The 22,348-nt window shown below is 43.0% G+C and overlaps 1 protein-coding gene across 4 annotated transcripts in view; it reads right to left on the reverse strand.

Moving 5' to 3' along the window:
• The window catches only part of jph1b (junctophilin 1b), a 156,025-nt gene extending 153,850 nt beyond the window's left edge, over positions 1 to 2,175 (reverse strand). For 3 of the 4 annotated variants that reach the window (XM_055634500.1, XM_055634498.1, XM_055634499.1), the window contains exon 1: positions 1,628 to 2,175. In XM_055634500.1, coding sequence (XP_055490475.1) covers positions 1,628 to 2,006 — 379 coding nt within the window. In that variant the 5' untranslated portion in view covers positions 2,007 to 2,175. The remainder of the gene's footprint in view (positions 1 to 1,627) is intronic. The other variant, XM_055634501.1, reaches the window with a different exon arrangement.
• Between the last annotated feature and the right edge of the window lie 20,173 nt (positions 2,176 to 22,348).

Consider the following 22,348-nt stretch of genomic DNA (forward strand, 5'->3'; position numbering starts at 1 on the left):
AGAAGCTGTAACAATATCTTGTTTTATGCAACATTTCTTACACATGATGACAAATGAAAGGCCCTGACACCAGGAGTGGACCAAGGAGTCACAGAGTAGATGTTACCAGGGGAAGGCTGGGCAAGACAATGGAGACAGAATGGTTAAATTCAGTCACTGCATAAAAAGGTTAAAAGAAGATTAATTGCCCAAATCTAATGGACCATAATAAATAATTTCTTAAAATATTTACTTTTCCAGTAAAATTGTGCACTAGTTTTGATAATTTAAAATCATATCTGTGTTCTTGTGAGCAAACAGAAATTCATTACCGATAATTAACAAAGTACAAATTCATTAATGGTAATATTCTGTGTCTCTTATACTAATCTTTATGCCACAGGGTTGATGACACAGTGAAGAGAATTTCTTTAACTTCTTCACCCATATGTTTTCAGCACTTCAATTAAAGGCGACTGGTCACCATACACTTTAGTCCCTTTATCCTTCTCTCAGCTGTTCCTATAGATGGTTTACATTGATCTGGACATCTGTTACAGTATTTGACTACCATTTCCTGGTTGCCTCAAACTGTGCTATTTCTTAAAAATAAATGTGATCGAGGGCTTGCAAGCACTCCCCTGATCGCACTCCTTATGTTGTTCTGCAGCATAGTTATGTTAGGGAGCGAAAGAAAAAACTTATATTCCTAAATTTGACTTCTGGAGCTCAATGGATACTATTTAGATCAATTTGGATATTTCCCAGCCTATTTGTTTGATTATATAAAATATACATTATTGGCGTAGAGTAAATATATTGAAGGTTGCATTGAAAAGCCTTCCAGCTTCGTGCGTTCGCTTGTGAGTTAAAGGGTGCAGCTTCTTCCCGAATACAAAACCACTGTTTTTGCATGTGTGTAATAGATAATCAACTGTTCTTAAATAGTGAACACTTCTCAAACGTTGCACTATGGGTGCGGGCGAGCTGAACGCCACCCACCCCCACACTCGGCGCTCCAGAACTTCACCAAGCTGCAAGAATGCTGCTTGACGGCGCGTCAGCTCTCCTGATCCACTCGGTCGCTGTCCGTGTAGACGGGCGGGCGGGCGCGGAGATGGACGTCTTATCATGAAGCAAAAGGCAACTGTTTACACCCGGTGTGTGTGCATGTTTGTGCTGAGCAAGTGTGACTGTTCACACCCGGCGTGTGTGTATGTTCTGCATCAGTGAGTGTGTGAGTGTGCGTGTGTGTGTGTATGTGTGTGAGAATGTGTATGTGTGTAAGAGTATGTGTATGTGAGAGTGTGTATGTGTGTAAGAGTATGTGTGTGTGTTTGTGAGTGTGAGTGTGAGCGTGTTTGTGAGAGTGTATGAGTGTGTGTATGTGAGATAGTGTTAATGTGAGAGTGAGTGTGTGCACACACACAGCGTCAGTAGAGCGCGGGCGGCGACGATACAACAGTGCCAGGGAAAAGGCTCAACTCGCTCTTGTCCGTCTGCATGAAACATGTTCTCCCTGAATGTCATGTTTTTGACTTAATTGACATCGAGTGAACGGCATCCAGGTGTTCGTGCCTGTATCCGATGCGTTTATCGCCCCCGTCCACCGGTGGCTAAAGTTGCCCCCGGTCAGGCCCGTACTCACCGCCGTCTCCGTACGTTTCCACGCCGTATCCATCCTGCAGCCCGTTGTTCCATGTGCCCTCGTACCTGGCCGGGCTGTTGAGACTCTGGCGGAGCCCGTACCTGCCCTTGAAGCCATGGGTCCACTCGCCGCGGTAACGCCAGCGCCCCTTGGTCTCTACCCCCAGCCCGTGGCGCTTGCCCTGGTTCCAATAGCCCTGGTAGGTGTTGCCGCTCGGCCAGGTGTACACTCCCACCACCTCGAAGCCGTGCGCCCAGGAGCCGCTGTACTCGCCCTGGCCCTTTGGCCCCGTACAGATGCCGTGGCCGTGGGCTTTGCCGTCTTCCCAGCCGCCGCAGTAACTCCCGCCATCATCGAAGTCGAACCTTCCTCCAGTCATGCATGAAACGGTGCGACCGGATCGCAGAGCGACTGCAAGCGGGCTCGGCGGCGGCGGCGGCGGCGACAGCGGCAGCAGCAAAGAACCCGGGGCGGGGGGCAGGAACCAGCGTGAGTCCAAGGAAAGTGCGAGCGGCGTCTGACTAGAAAGAACGCCAGCGAGGCGGGATCACTGACTTTAACTGGAGAGATTGGCGGGGGAGGCGGGCTCGTCAGCGACTGGCGAGAGCGGGGAGAAGGCGGGCACAGAGTCTGAGAGTCTGGGGAGACAGAGAGGCGGCTACAGCCGCTGGAGACATTGGAGAGGGGGAGACACGGGAACGGTCTTGAGACTGGAGGGAAGGGAAAATGGGATTGGGCATAGACATTGGAGACTGGGGTGGACACTTGGGGGGGAGGCAGGTGCAGGGCAGGCAATGGAGTGGGAAGTTGGTACAGCGAATGTGAAAACGTGGTGGACGGTAATGAGGAGGGTCAGATACAGGTACTGATACACTGGGATGAGAGGTCGGTATCTCATGGGCATTCTATGTCTGTATCTGTATCTTGACGTGTAATCACCATCACTGGTTGGTATTGGGACTGGAGAGTGGGAGATACTGGTATATGAGTAACACAGGAGTGAAATGGATATGGAATCTGGGGAGATAAGATGGAAACCGGGACTGGGGGGAAATGGGAAGAGATTGGCTCAAGGGACAGAGCCGTGACACGGGGTTGAAGAGAGTGAGTGCAGAGGCAGAGAATGGGGGGGGGGGGGGGGGGGGGACTGTAGATGGGGAGAGAGGTAGCCAGGTTGTAGGGGATGATAGGGCGGGGGCTGGATACATAAGACAGAGATGCGCACGGAGACACGAGATGAGGCTGGATGAGAGACAGGGAGGGATGGTGGCACAGAAGAGGGTGCTTCGTGGGGAACAGGAACGTGTGGGAGGCGGGCATGGGCTGTGGGGAAATGGGAGCTTGGCACGGCGTGTGGCGTAGGAGAGAGATGGGCGCATGGGATTGGATACATTGGGAAAGGAGACGGGGTGACAAACTCATGAGATTGAGGAAGGGGCAAGGACCATTGGCATAGAGATTTCAAAGGACTGAACACAGATAGTGGGTGGGCGCTGAGACTAAGGACTAATGAGGGATCGGAGGAACGGAGTCTAGAAAAGGATGAACCAATAGTAAATAACTTGTGGAGGAAAACAGCACATGATGTTTAAACCGAAGATAGACACCAGCTTTTTGTGTCTACTAAATAATTTGGTTGAGCATAGATCTCTGTCCTGTGTTTCTAAACCAGGACCTACCACCCCCTACAATCTGGCTCTCTCTCTCCCCCATCTACAGTCACGAGGTTGGTACACAGACTGATATATTGATATAGGAATCTGGGGAGGGTTACATTGGTAGACATAATGGAGGCTAGAAAAGAGGATGTACGCGAGCTGCGATGATCGGCAAGGGCGGTGGAGCAAACAGGCAGACAATTGGGTAAAGTGAAAGATGGCTGGAAGGAGAAGGGTCTCAACCTGAAACCACCAATTCCTTCTCTCCGGAGATGTTGCCTGTCCTACTGAGTTACTCCAGCGTTCTGTGTCTATCTTCGGTGTAAACCAGCATCTGCAGTCCCTTGTTACAAATTGAATTGCTGGATAGCAGGCACACCAACTAGATGAGGCCAACACTAGAGGTAACGACTGAGACGAAGGCGTGGCGGTCGAAGAAAGGGTGACTGAGGGACCTGTTTGTAGTGAATGAGAGAGGGTCATGCCAACCTGGCACAAAAATAATCAGGAGAGCACACATCACTTGAAGGTGTGATGGAAAAATGAGAATGCACAGAAGCGAAAAATGGAGACGAAGAGTCATCGGAAGTATAGTAAAGAACAAACGAGGAAAAAGACGATAAACTAAACAAACTATTTAAACAGCTAACATTTAATGTTTAAACGGCATTTAAGGTTTAAAGGTTTGTTTGCAGACACCATTGGAAATGCGAATTATAGCAAAGATCAAGAGGAAGAATGGAGAGGGGGTGGAGGTGTAACTTTGCAAAGATATAACAAGGGAGAGGTCACCCCGGATGGGTTGCCTTAGAAAAGGGCATGGGAGGGGGGGGGGGGGGGGGGGGGGGGATACGACAGCTAACAAGATGGGTGGATACAATTTGAAATTAATATTGGAGACTGGGTACAAAATATGAAATCCACTGGAGAATGAATATAAGCTTCACTTGGACAGTCCCTTGGGATTGAGGATGAGTTTCACTCCAGTTCTGAGAAGTGGAAGATGCCCGTGGGTGAATTCTCACCAAGCGTTACCAAAATATAGAATGTTGTTTTAATTCTTAGATAAGGTAATTTCAAGTTCTGGCATCAATAGGAATATGCAAACTTTATTTCGCAAGATAATTACTCATCGTGTGTGTAGGCAACTGAATGCCTACGCGGCCATCGATGGTGCAATTAATTTTCAAAAAGTTATTCAAGACTCTCCAGTAAATATGGACATTACACTTTTTAGGAAACGTCAATTTTCCCAACGATTTCAACCGGCGTTCTTGCAATTGTTTGTTGGTTAATTTTATGACACAATTAACTTTTAATGTGCAAAGCCAAAAGTAGGGCCCTTTATCACTTAGGGCACCTACTGAGAATATTGCCTACATCTACGTTCATCTATACCAATTTGCAAAAGGAATCTGTTCAAGAAGGAACTGCAGATGCTGGAAAATCGAAGATACACACAAATGCTGGAGAAACTCAGCGGGTGCAGCAGCATCTATGGAGCGAAGGAAATAGGCAACGTTTCGGGCCGAAACCCTTCTTCAGACTCTGGAATCTGGCAGCTCTTGTAGCTTCGCTAAAAATTGGTTCCATTCATTGAGATACTAAATAGATCCCATTACAACATTCCCAATCCAAAGCTCAAAGCAACAGACGCTATATGTAGCGAGAAACGCCAAACACGATTCTTAAAACATTGGAGGAACCCTGCTCTGGTTTTGACCGTGATTGAGTGTGACACCAGATGTTGTCCAGTCTATTAAATACTGTAACCGGAATGCGTAATTTGAGAAAAACTGCGTCACGCGGTTCCCAGAATAGAAGGAAGAATAAATATGGTTGTGGGTTTGCAGCGCTGAGCTCCGGCCACTCAGTCTCGTGGAGAACAGAGATTCGCAGAGTTGGACATTTCGCGTGGCGTTCTTCATTGTACACAGTTGTTCAGGGAACTATCATGCGGGATCGGATAGCTGTTAATGCTGTATCCGGGTAGACCCGAAAGAGTTCACGCTGATCCTTCCACCTGTACTTAGAATAATTCGAAGAGAATAATTATGATCCAAATGTATTTAAAGGAGAGTGAGGTGCAGCACATCCTGATCATATTACTCACGTAGACAAGTAGATGGAGAGTACATGGATGCTGGTCACATATCAGGTGAGGTCAACCTGCGTTTTATGATTTTATTGCAGCGGATATGGGAATAATTGTGAGCCAAAATAAACAAAAGCGTCTGCATAACGTCACAAAACCGTCCACGCAGTTAAACGGGTTTGAATTATTCTTGAAATCCAGGATGCTTCTTACTCCATAAAAACAACATACTGGGAATGTTACAGTTTAATATCATTTAATTAGTTGCCCTCCATTCATTTCATTCTGTTATCTGTGCACGAAAATAATATTTGAAATGTTGTCAGCTTTGAAACAATCACTGCAAGTTTTCGCAAGGAGTACCTTTCCACCTGGATTGCCAGACTTTATACATGTGGCCACACATCCGTTTACAACGTAAAAGCACGTCATTGGCACATTATGTGGTTCACTTTTTCAAAAATGATTTACTTCAAAACCATATACTTATTAATGGGCAAATGACTTACTGCAACAGAAAGAAGCCTGTGCAGGAGAATCTACTGCTTGACCAACAAAAAAAAATTCCAAAGTAAAAAATGTTAATCTCCAGGCATAAACATCCCAGTTGTCTTACGTACTGATCAAGGTTCAATGTTTCCTTTAATTTTTCAAGATTTTTTATGCAGTGGTGACGAAAGAAAGGAATAACTTATTTGCAAGAAAATGCATTACAGTTGTAATGGTTTGCAAGTGCACGTTTGGACATGATTCTATGCAGTCATAGATATTAACTTGATAGCAGGCAATCAAATATTTTTGCGTAGAAATAATTTTGGCAAATATTTTCGAGGGGAGCAAAGTAGTGAGGTGAAGTGGGCATTCTAAAACTTGGCATCTAGATAGCTGAACATATGCAACTCCACCCTCACACATGCCAGGGCAAAGGAAGTGTGTGATCTCATGAGATGAGTATCATTGGCTTAAACGATGGAGAGATAAGGTCAAGGCAGATTTTTAATTTGTTGAAAATATTGCAATTTTATAAATATGCCTTGATTGGCCAGATGCCAATATAGGCCTCAGCACATGGATGATGTTTGAATGTGGTTGTGAGTTTGGAGTACCAATATTTTGTACGTGTTCACGTTTGTGGGGATTACAGCGTTGGGGTACAACGTTGATTAGATAATGATGATGCTGGACCAATAGGAAGTATTTTGCCGATGAGGAAATGCTAAAAACTCATTTACATTATATAATTTTTTAATTGAAATGCCATGTATCAACATATACCTATTTTGTTTCCTGTAAGAGCATTCATCACTTACAAAAACATGCATTCTCAAGGAAAGACTCCAGGACAATATGTTGTAATATTTTCACTCCAAGTTGATCCAACCTCCTTTAAGATATATGAGGGAAGAAGCTGTTCCTGGACCTGCTGGTCCGGCAACGGAGAGACCTGTAGCGCCTCCTGGATGGTAGGAGGGTAAATAGTCTGTGGTTGGGGTGAGAGCAGTCCTTGATCATGCTGAGCACCCTTCGCAGACAGCGCTTGCTTTGGACAGACTCAATGGAGGGGAGTGAGGAACCGGTGATGCGTTGGGCAATTTTCACCACCCTTGCAGTGCCTTCCAGTCGGAAACAGAGCAGTTGGAAATAAAATAAAGGAAATTCAATTCAATTCAATTCAATTCAATTCAATTCAATTCAGTTGCCATACCATACTGTGATACGGTTGGTAAGGATGCTCTTGATGGTGCAGTGGTAGAGGTTCACCAGAATCTGAGGAGACAGATGGACCTTCTTTAGTCTCCTCAGGAAGAAGAGACGTTGGTGAGCCTTCTTGACCAGAGTTGAGGTATTGTGGGTCCAAGAGAGGTCATCAGAGATGTTGACCCCCAGGAACCTGAAGCTGGAAACACGTTCCACCCCCGCTGGGCCCATGCCACCCCTGCTGGTCCACGCCACCCTCGCTGGGCCCATGCCACCCCCGCTGGGCCCACACCACCCCCGTTGGGCCCACACCAAGCCACCCCCACTGGGCCCAAGCCACACCCGCTGGGCCCATGCCACCTTCATCTTCGTCCCCCCCACCAGAAAGAGGGGGGGGATGCGGGAGGGGGAGAGAGAGAGGGGAAGGGAGGGGAGAGAGAGATGGGGGAGGGAAGAGGGAAAGGGGGATTATTTTTCGTGATTGCAAAATTAAGTTAGGTTTTAGAGCTATTATATTTTCTACTCCATATGAATAATTTTAAACAATATCAAATAAATATCAAAAAATTGGAACTGCTTTCTTTTCCTTGATAATAATACTGAAAAATATAAATTCCATAGTTTGTGACATAAATATACATTTTAATGGGATCATTATATACAGATGTAACATTTCCATTTCGAGATCGGGGGGGGGGGGGCAAATATGCATCAAAACCGATAGCCTAATCGTTAAAGAGTTAAAAGAGAGCCTAATCGATAAAGAGCTGAGAAGAGGAATCGGAGCTGCCAAGGAAAGGTACTCTGAGAAGTTGAGGAGCAAGTTGTCAGCTAGTGACTCTTCTTCAGTTTGGACGGGCATGCAAGAAATCACCAGCTATAAGAGGAAAGACCCCCGCTCTTTGGACAATAGTCAGCTTACGAACTACCTGAATGAGTATTACTGCAGGTTTGAAAATCAGAAACGTAACCCTGGTACCCCTTCCCCAACAAACACAGCCAGACCCCAGTCTGCAAAGAATGGACCCTGCACCCTCTCCTGCCCATTCACCACCTCACACCTACTTAAGGCAAGACTCCAGTAATGAAAAGAGTAGACCCTTTCCCACCCCCACCAACACTTCACATCCAATTACTCATTTTTAACCAGTCCCTGCAAAGATGCACTGTCCCTGCCTGCTTCAAAGTCTCCACTATTGTCCCCGTACCCAAAAAGGTAAGGATTACTGGTCTTAACAACTACAGGCTTGTCACACTGACCTCTGTAGTCATGGAGACCGTTGAAAGGCTTGTGCTGGCCAAGCTGAAAAATATCACAATCCCTCAGCTGGACCCTCTGCATTTTGCATATTGGGCCAATAGATCTGTGGATGATGCAGTCAATCTGGGCCTACACTTCATCCTCCAGCACCTAGACCGCCAGGGGACCTATGCGAGGATTTTGTTTCTTGATTTTAGTTCTGCATTCAACACCATTGTGCCAGAGCTACTACGCTCCAAATTTCTAAGTTGACTGTGCTTGAACCCCTCTGTCGGTGGATCACCAGCTTCCTGACAGACAGGAAGCAGCTTGTGAGACGGGAAAGCATATCTAGGACCCGCAAACGCTCAGCATAGGAGCACCGCAAGATGCGTACTCTCCCCTCTCCTCTACTCTCGCCACACCACACCTCCACAGACACCTCTGTCAAGCTTCTCAAGTTTGCGGACAACACAACCCTGATTGGACTGATCCAGGATGGGGATCTCTGTACTATTTTCAATTTGACATCTTTCCTATAACATGGTGCCCAGAACTGAACACAATATTCTAAATGCGGTCTCACCAACGTCTTATACAACTGCAACATGACCTCCCAACTTCTATACTCAATACTCTGACTGATGAAGGCCAAAGTGCCAAAATACGTTTTGACCACCTGATATACCTGCGACACGACCTTCAAGGAACCATGCAACCATCAACCGGTCCTCTGCCCACCTGGCTAATTGATCCAGATCCTGCTGCGATCTTTCACAACCATCTTCACTATATGCAAAACCACTCACATCTGTATCCTCAGCAAACTTGCAAATCTTGCCCTGTTCTGTGACGTTTCACAGAGTGCTGGAGTAACTCAGCGGGTCAGGCTGAGTATGGAGGTTGGGAGGTCATGTTGCAGTTGCATAAGAAGGTGGTGAGGCCGCATTCAGAGTATTGTATTCCGTTCTGGGCACCTGGGCATGTTATAGGAAAGATGTCATCAAACTGGAAAGCGTACAGTGAAGATTTACGAGGATGTTGCCAGCACTAGAGGGCCAGAGCTATAGGGAGAGGTTGAGTAGGCTGGGACTCTATTTCATGGAGCACAGGAGGATGAGGGATGATCTAATAGAGGTGTATAAAATCATGATTTGAATAGATACGGTTGGGTCTTTTGCCAAGAGTAGATAGGTATGTAGGGGTATGTTTTTCACACAAAGGGTGGTAGGTGTATGGAACAAGCTACCAGAAGAAGTAGTTGAGGCGGGGACTATCGCAACATTTAAGAAACAGTTAGACAGGTACATGGATAGGACAGGTTCGGAGGGATATGGATCAAACGTGGGCAGGTTGGACGTGTAGATGGGACATGCAGGGCCGAAGGGCCTGTTTCCACACTGTATCACTATGACTCTATCTATCTTTCCCTCTCAAACACATTTTCCTGCCTTCTCCCCATTACCTCTAACACCCGTATCAATCAAGAATCTATCAATCTCCTCCTGAAAAATGTCCATTGACTTGACCTCCACAGCTGTCTGTGGCAATGAATTCCACAGTTCACCACCCTCTGACTTAAGAAATTCCTGCTCATCTCCTTCCTAAAGGGATGTCTTTTAATTCTGAGGCTGTGGCCTCTGGTCCTAGACTCTCCCACTATTGGAAACATTCTCTCCACATCCACTCCATCCAGGTTTTTACCAGGCTGGGACAGCCTGCAACAGCTTCACACCATGTCCCAAAGCTCGTGTCCTGTCCTGCATCACCCAAGGCAGCAGAGACATTATAGGAGAGGGCAAGCACCGTAACAAAGTAGCTCACGATGGTTTGGGTAACATTCAGGAATGTCTATGCATGCCACATCATGAATATTACTGAAGAACGGTCTTGACCCGAAATATAATCTGCAGAGATGCTGCCTGACTATATAGAAGAGATCTATATAGAGAATATAGAAGAGAGATCGAGCAACTGTCCATATGGTGCCAGCGCAATAACCTGGCCCTCAACACCAGCAAAACCAAGGAACTGATTGTGGACTTTGGAAGGAGTAGGATGGGGACCCACAGCTCCATTTATATCAACGGGTCGATGGTTGAAAGGGTCAAGAACTTCAAATTCCTTGGCGTGCACATTTCTGAAGATCTTTCCTGGTCTGAGAACACTAACGCAATTATCAAAAAAGCTCATCAGCGCCTCTACTTCCTGAGAAGATTACGGAGAGTCGGATTGTCAAGGAAGACTCTCTCTAACATCTACAGGTGCACAGTCGAGAGCATACTGACCGGTTGCATCGTGGCTTGGTTCGGCAATTTGAGCGCCCTGGAGAGGAAAAGACTACAAAAAGTAGTAAACACTGCCTAGTCCATCATCGGCTCTGACCTTCCTTCCATCGAGGGGATTTATCGCAGTCACTGCCTCAAAAAGGCTGGCAGTATCATCAAAGACCCACACCATCCTGGCCACAAACTCATCTCCCTGCTACCTTCAGGTAGAAGGTACAGGAGCCTGAAGACTGCAACAACCAGGTTCAGGAATAGCTACTTCCCCACAGCCATCAGGCTATTAAATCTGGCTTGGACAAAACTCTGATTATTAATAACCACTTTCTGTTATTTGCACTTTACCAGTTTATTTATTCATGTGTGTATATATTGATATAATGGTATATGGACACAATTATCTGTTTTGTAGTAAATGCCTACTATTTTCTGTGTGCTTAAGCAAAGCAAGAATTTCATTGTCCTATACAGGGACACATGACAATAAACTCACTTGAATTTGAACTTGACTCACTGAGTTACTCCAGCACTCTGTGACATGTCATCTATCCATGTTCTCCAGAGATGCTGCCTGACCCGCTGAGTTACTCCAGCACTCTGTGAAACGTCGCCTATTCATATTCTCCGCAGATGCTGCCTGACCCACTGAGTTACTCCAGCACTTTGTGTCTATTTTCCCTTCACCAATCTGCCCAAGACCACTCTCCCCCCTCCTTTCCTATGTTCCTTTCCACCCATAAACCTCTCTGCCTTTACATTTCACTCCCCTTTCAAATCTGCTCTACTTACCTACATTCATTTTTCTTCTTAACCTTTTAGTCATAGTGGAAGTGTGGAAGCAAGCAGTGTGGAAACAGGCCCTTCAGCCCAACTTGCCCACACCGACCAACATGTCCCATCTAAACTAGTCCCACTCACACGCGTTTGGCCCATATCCATCTAAATCTGTCCAATGTCCTCTAAAAACATTAATTTTATCACTGCCCATTGAATGGAACTACACCCACCACCCTAAACATTCATCAGTAGTCAACCATCTTTGCAATACACAATGGTCACTTCTATAACACGCATTGTGATTACTTCTTTGGGCTACTCTGAACTTCACTCAAACATAATAACACTCTCACTGAAAAGAATTAGAGCAACACTACTAATGGAAACATCATTCACAACAGATTCCCCTTCAAATCACACACCATCCTGCTTTGGAAATAGCTTTCCAGCATCCTTGTGGATCTAAGGAAAACAAAAAATTAGCAGTGTTGAAGAATTATTGGTGCGTAAATACAATTTAGTAGTACTTATCTATCATATGTTCCATGAATTTGCCAACAATTGAGAATAAGCTGATGAAAACTTATTTGATTTGATTAAATTTGTTTTGGGGGATAATGTTGGGGTTAATCCATTTTGTTGGGCAGGTTCATGTGTTCTACCTGCATTTAAGCAGCTTGGTTAGATCACAGTAGTTTAATACTGCAATCAAAGTGTTCTCAGAATATATAGAACATAGAACAGGCCCTTTGGCCCAAAATGTCCAAGCTAAACATGATCTCAGGTTAAACTAATCTCTAGCTACACGTGATGCATATCCGTCCATTCCCTCCATTCTCAAGGCCCATATGCTGAATCTTGGTATCTTGTGGAATATATTGAATTTGATGAACATTGGCTCTCACGTTGGTTGACTCTGGAAGAGCAAAAGTAGATGCAGCGATGAGCATTTCTGTCCGATGATAGTTGAAAATGCTTCAGCCTTGTCCTTTTGAAAGTATGTGTTATTCTCTGCCATTGTGGAGGATGTGGATGGTTATGGAGAGTCCTCCCCCTCCTATCAGATGTATACCACCACTTTAACTTGAAAATTCAGGACAGTAGACGTTTGATTGCATCTAAAGATTGTGGGAATGCTTAACTATGTTTAGAGTATGCAGTTCCTATTGTTAACAGTGTTGTACTTCACCAGATTGGCATCACACTTTAAGGCACATCTAATGTCTCTACACACACTGGATTGGAGTTGGTCCCTTGGCTTTGTAGTAATAATAGAGTGAGAGATACTCTGAGACATGAAACTATGATTGGAGGCTATTCCATATACCCCGTAGATGAGTTACTTCGACCTTCTGCTTGGGTGTGTCAGAGGTTATGGGGAGAAGGCAGGAGAATGGGGTTAGTAGGGAGAGATGGATTAGCCATGATTGATGGGTCGAATGGCTTAATTCTACTCCTATCACTTATGATCTTATAATTTATTCTGAATCTATCTTCAAATAGGCCAGGACTTGGGGGATGGTCCTATGGTCTGGATTGGTCTCTAATCAGGAACATTGACTGAAATCACTGTGTAATTGCTTAACTAATCTGTCAGAAAGCTCTGCCAATTCCTACATAGTTTGCCACATTCTAGGGAGGAGGACCTTGGCAGGCCCACTTGCTGGGCACTTTTGTTGCAGTGTGGCCTGTCCTCTTCTTTTTCATTGTTTGTAGAGGGAGTTTACTATAGAGGGATATTACTATATACTGTAGAGGGATATTACTATATTTAAGAGGGAGTTAGATGTGGCCCTTGTGGCTAAGGGGATCAGAGGGTACGGAGAGAAGGCAGGTACGGGATACTGAGTTGGATGATCAGCCATGATCATATTGAATGGCGGTGCAGGCTCGAAGGGCTGAATGGCCTACTCCTGCACCTAATTTCTATGTTTCTAAGTTTCTATGTAGTGCGTAGGATTACTCATTTAGCAGGACATTTCAGAGTGCAATTATGTTTAAATCATATTGGTGTAGGTTTGGAGTCATGTAAAGTCATGTAAGGACAATATATTGCCGTGTTTAAGGGAGAGAAGTGAACCAGGTAGATGTTTATGACAATTAATAGTTTCATCAACAATATCAACTTTTTATTCCAGAATTTTAGTTCATTTTTGGAATGTCCCTGGTTCTTTGATGAGATTTGAATTAATGTATCTGGATCATTAATCCAAAACTCTGGACTTCCAGGCTCATTATATTATCACTGAGCTGCAATACCCATTAGCAGCACAAAATATATAGGCAGCAGTAAAAAATGATTATGTCCTGCTCAAATGAAATATGATACTAAATAATTCACCACAGCTCCTAATAAACACCATGTTTCATTCTCCACGCAACTGACTAAAGTACAATTACTTTGCTGAAACCAGCCAGTCTTGTTTCTTGTCCCGGTAGCTGGGTGTGCAATAAATGTAGTTGGACATCTTGAAATCAGCATTGAAGACAGTAAACTTTTATTTATCTGTACAATGTCAAAAAATCTAAATAATCATTTTCCTTTTTTCATCTGTAAAATGTGTGGCCTTGTTGTAAATTGTTTCCTTTCTCTACCCTTACAGGATTTAGGCAGGACACCTGCCCACCACTCGAACTTGGTCATGAGTCCAGATGACTTTGTAGAATTAGGTTCTTTATTTCATATCTGCCTACCAGAAGAATACCAGCCACTCCAATGGAGTCTCATGCATCAGCAATAACAATAGCAACCATTTGAATGGGCCTGAAATAGTTAATGTAGTAAAATACCTTTCTTCCATTTGACTAATCCTTCTGCTATATTTGTGGGAGCACATCAAATGGATAAAATTCTCAATTATTTGTTGAAGTTCACTCTCTTCCCTGTAGGCCCTTATTGGCGCAGAAGATGAGATATTAAGGAATTACTTCTGCTAGTTTTACTTGACCATTTTAAATTATATTTATAGTAACAGTTAATAGAGGACCACAAGATAATTTTTGGAAATAATAATAATGTAGATATTTGGAGAGGCAAAAATGCTGGATTTATTGTCTAAGAAATGCTGTCCCCCTGAGGAAATATTATACAATAGAACTGCTTAAATGATAACTTCTGTGTGAGGAACTTATGTTAAGTTGCAAGAGAAGGACTTGGAGCTGAGGTTTTCAAAAATACATAGCCCACAAAGGAATAAAAGACACACACACATAGGAGAACAGATGGCTTATTATAACATGGAGATGTGGATGTAAATAGGCATAGCTTTGTTTGTTTTGAAGCAGCTATAACTCTGTCAGAAGTTGTATTTGGTTTAGTTTGGTGTTTAGAGTATAGGTTATTGATGGGTTTCTTCTCAAGACATGAGCATCATGTGTCCTTTCTTTATGGCACATCTTTGAGCTCAGGTGTGTCATAAAGGGGATTTATGGTTGTCTATATTGGGTCTTGGGCACCAAGGCTAGGTAATAGCCTGTGATCTGGTTTGTGCTGTTTAAATGTATTTATGTTGAGATAAGAGATAAGGCACAGGTGATGGTTGTGTGACCTTTCTATAAGGGTGATGTCTTATGTTTATAGAAAACTGAGAAAGTAACTCTGTTTTGATAATCTTCCATTTGCTCTGTGGAATGCTATTAGTGAGAAGGCCTTACATTCCTTTCATCCAGAGATAGAAGGGGGAAGTTGTAATTAAACTAGACTCGAGCTTGGGAAGAAGCGATTATAATTAAACAAGTGTGACAATTAGTGGCCTTTGTGTGGTTGGGGATTGTAGAAAATAACTTTGTAAGAATGGGGCAAAACTCAAATTTAATCCATAAGTAACTGTATTTTAACTATGAAGTAGGGAAATTATTTGTCAAGTGTATTGTGTTTAATTAGGATTGTGAGTATTAGACTTTGTTTAAATCTGAAGTTTTAGAAATAACTTTCTTTTCCAAAAGTGAAAATATATGTTTTGTGTGTATGTATTGTGTGATTGCTGTATGATGTGTATTTTATATTCTGAGAGGTGTTCTCTGAGAATTAGTTTTACATTCTGTGCTTTTACTTCATTGAAATAAAATGATTTTGAGCAAAGAGGTTAAAGGAAAACACAGAGGGGGAAAAAGGTGTTGTAGAGGGGGCCAGAAAACGGGAAATCACGTGACTATACGTGTTGTCAAGGATTTGGTTGATTGGTTAATGCAAATAAGCTAAATGTATGGTAAACCATAATGATTGGTTAATAGTTTGCCACTCCATTTGTACCGTAATTGTCCAATACCTATATAATGTGTTATGTTTGTGTCAAAGCAGTAGTTCTTTCGATCTGCCCCAGAGTTTTTAGCTATGTGTTGGAAGGTTTAAAGAATTATCCAGCGCTGTCAGAATAAAGAATCGATTTCAACAGCAAGAGTTTGAATCAAGTTTTCTTGAATTGGACTGACAAAATAACTCAGTTTAACATCCCCACCTAGAAATACATGGCAAAAGGTGCAAAAGATCTCCATCAATCTCAATCATGTGGAATGCATCATGACTTGCACATATCTTGGTATTCTTGCATCATTGAAATGTCTAAATCTCTGGTTGAGTAAATGAATTGTATAAGGTTTGCAAAATACTGGTGCATTTTGTGTTCATGCTTTTTTTTCCAGCTGAAGTTGAAATGTTTGTGGAATCTTTACAAAGCCCAGGTATAATGCTTGGTAGGGGATGGGCAGCGCTGCTGCAAATTATGGAATGTGAAACCACTTTTAAGCGAATGTTTAAATTTGTCTCTAAGGTTCTGGAAAATATTATCCCTCTACTCAGAGTTTGAATACATTCAAAATCTCAGAATGCATTGCATATCAACGGTGATAAACAAATGATTAGTTATAGTGCATAGTGACAATTATGCCCTCGTAGATGATTGGCTTAGTTTTTAAAAATGTAATTTCATGCTGCTCGGTGGAGAAACAATCTGTGTTTAAAACAAATTATAAAGTAGGGATATAAATTATAGGCTATGTGATATCGCTGTCATGAATAATAAAGTCATGCATTAAAAAATCTAGCAAATACTATCAGAGAAAGAATTTGGGCTGCTGTTTTGCAGGAAATGTGTTATAACAGATATATTTTTCATTCGGAATGCACAGCTTGCACAAAGAACTCTGTCCTTAATGCTTCTTGACATAATCTCATGTCGCAAATAACTGACGGAACTAAGCATTTGTGGTAAAAAAAAACCAAATTTGTATAGTTTGCTTTTACACCCTATATTTATCAAGTGTTGTGAGCATCCTTTTTTTTCTCTTGCACTTCCTTGCTTGATTTCTGTCTTGTCACGCTCTTTGTTTTGTTTCCTTCTTGGTAGTTTTCTCTTTCTCTGCTTTCATGTGATGGTCCTGCTGTGTTTTGTAAGATAACGGTGAAATTGATAGGTGTTGTGTCCCATTGTTTGCCAGAGTGCTGTTTGTTACTTAAATTTTCCCATTCAGATATCTGGCTCATGTGTTTACTCCACATGGCTCAGGCTTCATGCTATGTGCTGACTGAGTGATACAACGTGTACTCAATAGATGGAACAAAATGCTTCATTGAATGATGTGGTGTACTTAAACCTAGCAATATAATTCCTCACTCAATCTTACAGTGGATTTGCAAAGAAATGATATGGGAACATTATTTTTTAGCAGGGTTTCTTGGTGAGTTATGACAGCTTTATAATTGATTTGTATCTTCCTGATAAAGAGGAAAAACAAAAGACATGCGATGTGCAAAAATGGGGCAGTGGATCTAACTTCATTGTTGTTCCTCAGAGGTAGAACAAGTATAGTGGACTGACATCTCCATTTGTATTGTCAAATTCTATGACTATTGAAAAGAGCTTCTCAACTTGATCTGAATTGAATTATTGTTTAGCTCAAGCAATGATTGTGTTTCAGATCTGTTTATGATTGTATGTATAGATATTAACACTGAACGTAGTATTTAGCTGTGGTTTGAGAGACACACCTTTTATCCGTGGTACTACAAATTGCCCTTCCTAAAGTAGAGGCTTCTCTATCCTTTGTATACTCATAACACTGATGCCTATTCAATATGGTGATTTTCTCAGTTGGATTCTACTCACAAAGAAAAACATAAAATTGACCAAAGTATTTACCATCCTATTAGAAGATAGACACAAAGTGCTTGAGTAAATCAGTGGGTAGGGTAGCATCTCTGGTGAAAATGAATAGGTGACATTTTGGGTCCTATTGAGCTCATCGGCGAGGGATCCTTTGTTGCCAGTGACCCTGCCTGACTTTACTTTGTGAAGCCTTTCCACAATAAACGTGTGTCTGTGTGGTTAGTCTCGGACACTAATATGATTTGGAATTGTCTCTTGGTTCCTTGGTTTGCAACTGTTGTACCTAGATATCCTGTACAGGTCAGGATCACCTGGTTTGCACCACCAGGGAGTGGATCTCATGGCTCATCCATGGTTTCCGGGTGGGAAAATAGTCACAGATGTGGATCTGCAATCACGAATTACAATCGCTCCGCTCTTTTAAATCTGTACTCTGACAACAGCATTTCTTACTTTAACTATGCTCTGCTTAATCTCCTCTCAGATCTGTCGATTCTCTGACGGCCAGGACTATTGGAGACCCTTGGACTATCTTTGATCGGACTTTACTGGACTTTATCTTGTATTAAACATTATTCACATTATTCCCTTTATCATGTATCTGTACACTGTGGATGGCTTGATTGTAATCATGTATTGTCTTTCCGCTGACAGGACAGCATGCAACAAAGGTTTTTCACTGTACCTCGGTGCACATGACAATAAACTAAACTTCTCAGATTTACTTTTTTTTCATGCACTTTTACTGATGAAGTCTGTGACAGCAATGACATATTCATTTAGGTTGGCCACAGAGTCCTTGAATATGGACCAGCTATCCAACTCAACACAGTCAGTGTAGGAGCTAATTTGTTTCCTCAAACTGGCACTGAATGACTTTCTGTACTGGATCCCCAGGTTTCAGTTCCTATTTTTAAGTAGGAATTTGGGGCAGAGCCAGGTGGTCAGACATTCCAAAATGTGGGTGGGGGATCGAACAGTAGGTGTCCTTTCTGGTTCTGCAGCAGTATTCAAATTGTTTGGGCTTCTGGTGGAACGAGGAACATGTTTTGGTAGTATCCTGGTTGCACACTCTTGAGGTTGGCCTGCTTGAGATGAACAAGGCCTTGGGTATTTCTTCTCAAGGCTATTGGTAGCAGTGTATAGTATATGCTATGCAAGTTTCACATCTGCATGGCTGGGATCTAAACTGCTGTGGGGATAGCCAAGGTGAATTCCCGCTGCAGGTATAAGGGATGACACTTCACCGTTAGATACTCCAGGCCCAGGAAGCAGGAGCTTGCCAAGAGTGCCACAGTCATGCACCCTGAGATATTGATTGGAAGCAGACCCCTCTACCTTTTACCTTGCCCAAGGATTCCATATGGTACATCCGATGACCAGCCTTCAGTGTGGATGGTATAGTCACGTGAAGCAGGGGTGAGCCATTTCTCTGTAAAGCAGAGCACACAGCAGTCGCTCAATTCCCTAAGGTTGCTGAATTTCACTTTATGTTAATGCAGATTGTTCTCAATAGCTTGGATGTTTGCCAGAGGTATGCTGTGGAGTGGGGGCATGGACTAGAAACCATGCTGTTTCGTTCTCAGCTGTGGCTCAGCATGACTCCCCCATCTCCACTTGTCTGGATGAGTATAACCAACACCACACAAAAGTTTGACTCTTTCCAAGACAAATCAGCCCACTTGATTGGCACGTAATCTACCACCCCTGAGCCTTCAGTCCCGCCTATGTGCTGTGTCTGTGGTGAAGATAATTTACAAAATGCACTGCAGTTATATACCTAGTCTACCCCATTCGCTTCTCCAAAACCTATTGCCTGCATCACCAAGAAGCACAGAGATAGCAATCACACTCCATTCGCTTGAAGTCACACATTATTCTGACTTGCAAATACATCACTGTCTGTACGTGCATCAATGTTGGGTCTAAATGATGAAATATTTTACTCAATAGCATTGCAGGAGTACTTTCCCAAAAAAGAACTGCAACAATTCTAGAAGGAGGTCCACTACCACATCCTCGAGGATGGTAGTAGATGGGCAATAAACACTAGATCTGTCAGCAACATTCACATCCTGTAAAACTAAACAAAAATATTTACTTTGTTCTTTTACGCTAAAGGAGGTCATGCACTTGGAAGACACTGCTGAAGATATTTTGGTGAGTTGGGTGCTGTGCATTTTGTAGGTGGTGTCTATTTGCAGCCTGAGTGCGTTGATAATGGAGGGAAAGAATATTGAGGGTAGACTTTGTTAAGTGGTGTGGGCTGAATAATCTGCAGCTTAACACAACAAGAGTTAGTGTTGGGCTTTAGGATGAGAGAACACCCCTGTCCCATGTCTTCATCAAGGGTGTGGATGTACAGTTTACCAAGGAGCACGACTACCTTGGAGTTTACCTGGACAGTAAACTGGACTGGTTCAGGAACGCTGAGGCACTGTACTAGAAGAGACAGAGCCATCTGTACTTTCTATGGAGGCTCCGCTCTTTCAATGTCTGCAGTAAGATGCTGCAGATGTTCTATCAATTGGCGGTGGCCAGTGCCATCTTCATCGCTGTCATGTGCTGGGGTAGCAGGGCGAAGGCCGCAGATGACAACAGGATTAACCTGCTCATCAGGAAGGCTGGCTGCTTCCTGGGATTTGAGTTAGATTCACTGGAGATGGTCTTGAAGGGGAGGATACTCCTCAAACTGCAGAGCATCTTGGACAATACAGCTCACCCACTCCATGACACACTGGTCAATCTGAGGAGTACCTTCAGCAACAGGCTGGTTCCATCAAGATGTAGCACAGAATGCCACAGGAGATCCTTTTTCCTGTGGCTATCAAACTGTACCACTCCTCCCCCATCTGTGGTGGGGTAGACTGACTCTCCTTCCCCCTCCCTCCCTAATCATTGCATATCCCAAGTCCTGGACTTTCCACCTGTCACTTTAATTTCATGTTTTTTGTATCTTGTTGTATTTTATGACTGTTGGTAGACCAATTTCCCTTCTGCGATAAATAAAGTTCTATTGTTTCGTATCATGAAAGGGATGGAAACCAAAGGTCTGCTTTGGCTTGGATTATGTTCAACTTCTGAAATGTTTGAGCTCCACTCATTCAGGCAAATGTAGAGTATATTCTCCCATGCTTGATGTACCTTGTGAATGGCAGAAAGATTTTGAGAGTCAGGACGCAAGCCCCCATGTCCCTACATCTTCCTTTGTCTTCAGGATACCCGTTCTTATATTTATGTGCCTGATGTAGATTTTGATCAACAGAGGCTTAGTATATTCTTGGCTTAGGATTCAATGTCTAGACTCTTAGATTCTCATGTGTTGAAGATGTTGATTGCCTGACAGTTTCTGGCATGGCATGTTGTGATTTGACCCCCCCCCCCCCCCCCCCCCCCCCCCCTCCCGTCCAGATAAATGTTATTCAGATCCTGCACCATAAGTAAACTTATATTTCATGGCAGAGAAGTCTGAAGTCTAGGATGAAGCAGTTAAAAAATGATCAAATTAAGTATAGTTGGGCTGTAAGGGTGACCTGCATCATTATCTTGAGAATAAGATAAGAATACGAATCCTAAGAATAAGATTGCACATTTTTCTGACCCGAGGAGCCATTTCCCCCCAGTTCCAATTAACTCCAGGTGCATTAGGGTGCATTAGGGTACTGAAGACTACCCTCTTGTCGAACGCAGTCTCATTTTTATTGTTCAGTTTCATTGCTTGTTTTTCTACCAAGGATGTAATGAGGTTTGGAGTTTAATGATCCGGACAGGCTTTATACTGGGTACTGTTGAACAGTTTATTACTGCTTAATAGCCCAGTCAATGACTTGGTGATTGAGAATAAACAGATGGAGTGGTAAATAGACAGAAGATATTTTGGTCTGCTTCTGTGGACAGTGGATAACAGGTCAATTTCCTATTTAATGTGTATCTCCAATTTTCTGTTTTATTTCAATTTTCCAATTATGGAGATTCTGGTGTTACAGTTGTACTGAAACAGTGTGACTAGTTCTGGAGCCAAAGTATTGGCCACCTCAATTGAGACATTGTTGGGCCCCATAACTTCTGCTGTATTCAGCACATTCAGCTGCTCCTTGATGTCATGTAGGGTGAATTGTATTGACTGAAGACTGGCGTGCATGTTTGTGGAGCCCTTGGGAGGAGCATAGCTCATCCATTTGATTTTGATTCATGTGCTGGACTCCACTGTCAAAAAGGATAGTGATATTAACAGAGTCTCCACTGAAGTTCAGAGAGTGAGGGGGGATTTAATTGAAAAATTCACGTTTATGAGGGTTTTTGACAGGGTACATGTGGAGAGCAGTTTCCTTGTAGGAGAATCAAAAATGAGGGATCATTGTTTGGAAATAAGGAATTGTTCATTTAAGACAGAGGTGAGGAATAGCATTCTCTCAGAGGGCTCCAGGTCTTTGGAACTCTCGAAAGGTGGCAGAAGCAACATTCTTGAATATTTTCAAAACAGAGGTAAATACGTATGATAAGGGGCAAAGGCGTTACCATGGGTAGACAGGAATGTTGAGTTGAAGATAAATTTCAGATCAGCTACTAGTTATGTCCAGCCAAAGTGTATCTGTCCATAATCCCTACACTTTCGATACTCATGCCAGTTTCCCATCCAGGTCAATAAATTGCATTCATTTCAATGAGATTCACTGATTGTGTTTTCTTGTGCTTTGAGAGAAATCAAGGCAAAATTAACATTATTTTGTGAAATTGTGTTTGACCAATTTTATAATTTAACCAAATAATGAAGCAAGCTTGAGGGGCTAATAGTTCCTAATTAGTATGTTCATATGTTTATTTAATAAAGTCCGATTCTTTGACATGCATGACAATGCTTAAG

This window comes from Leucoraja erinacea, chromosome 4 (genome assembly GCF_028641065.1).
Source record: "Leucoraja erinacea ecotype New England chromosome 4, Leri_hhj_1, whole genome shotgun sequence".
Classification (NCBI taxonomy): domain Eukaryota; kingdom Metazoa; phylum Chordata; class Chondrichthyes; order Rajiformes; family Rajidae; genus Leucoraja; species Leucoraja erinaceus.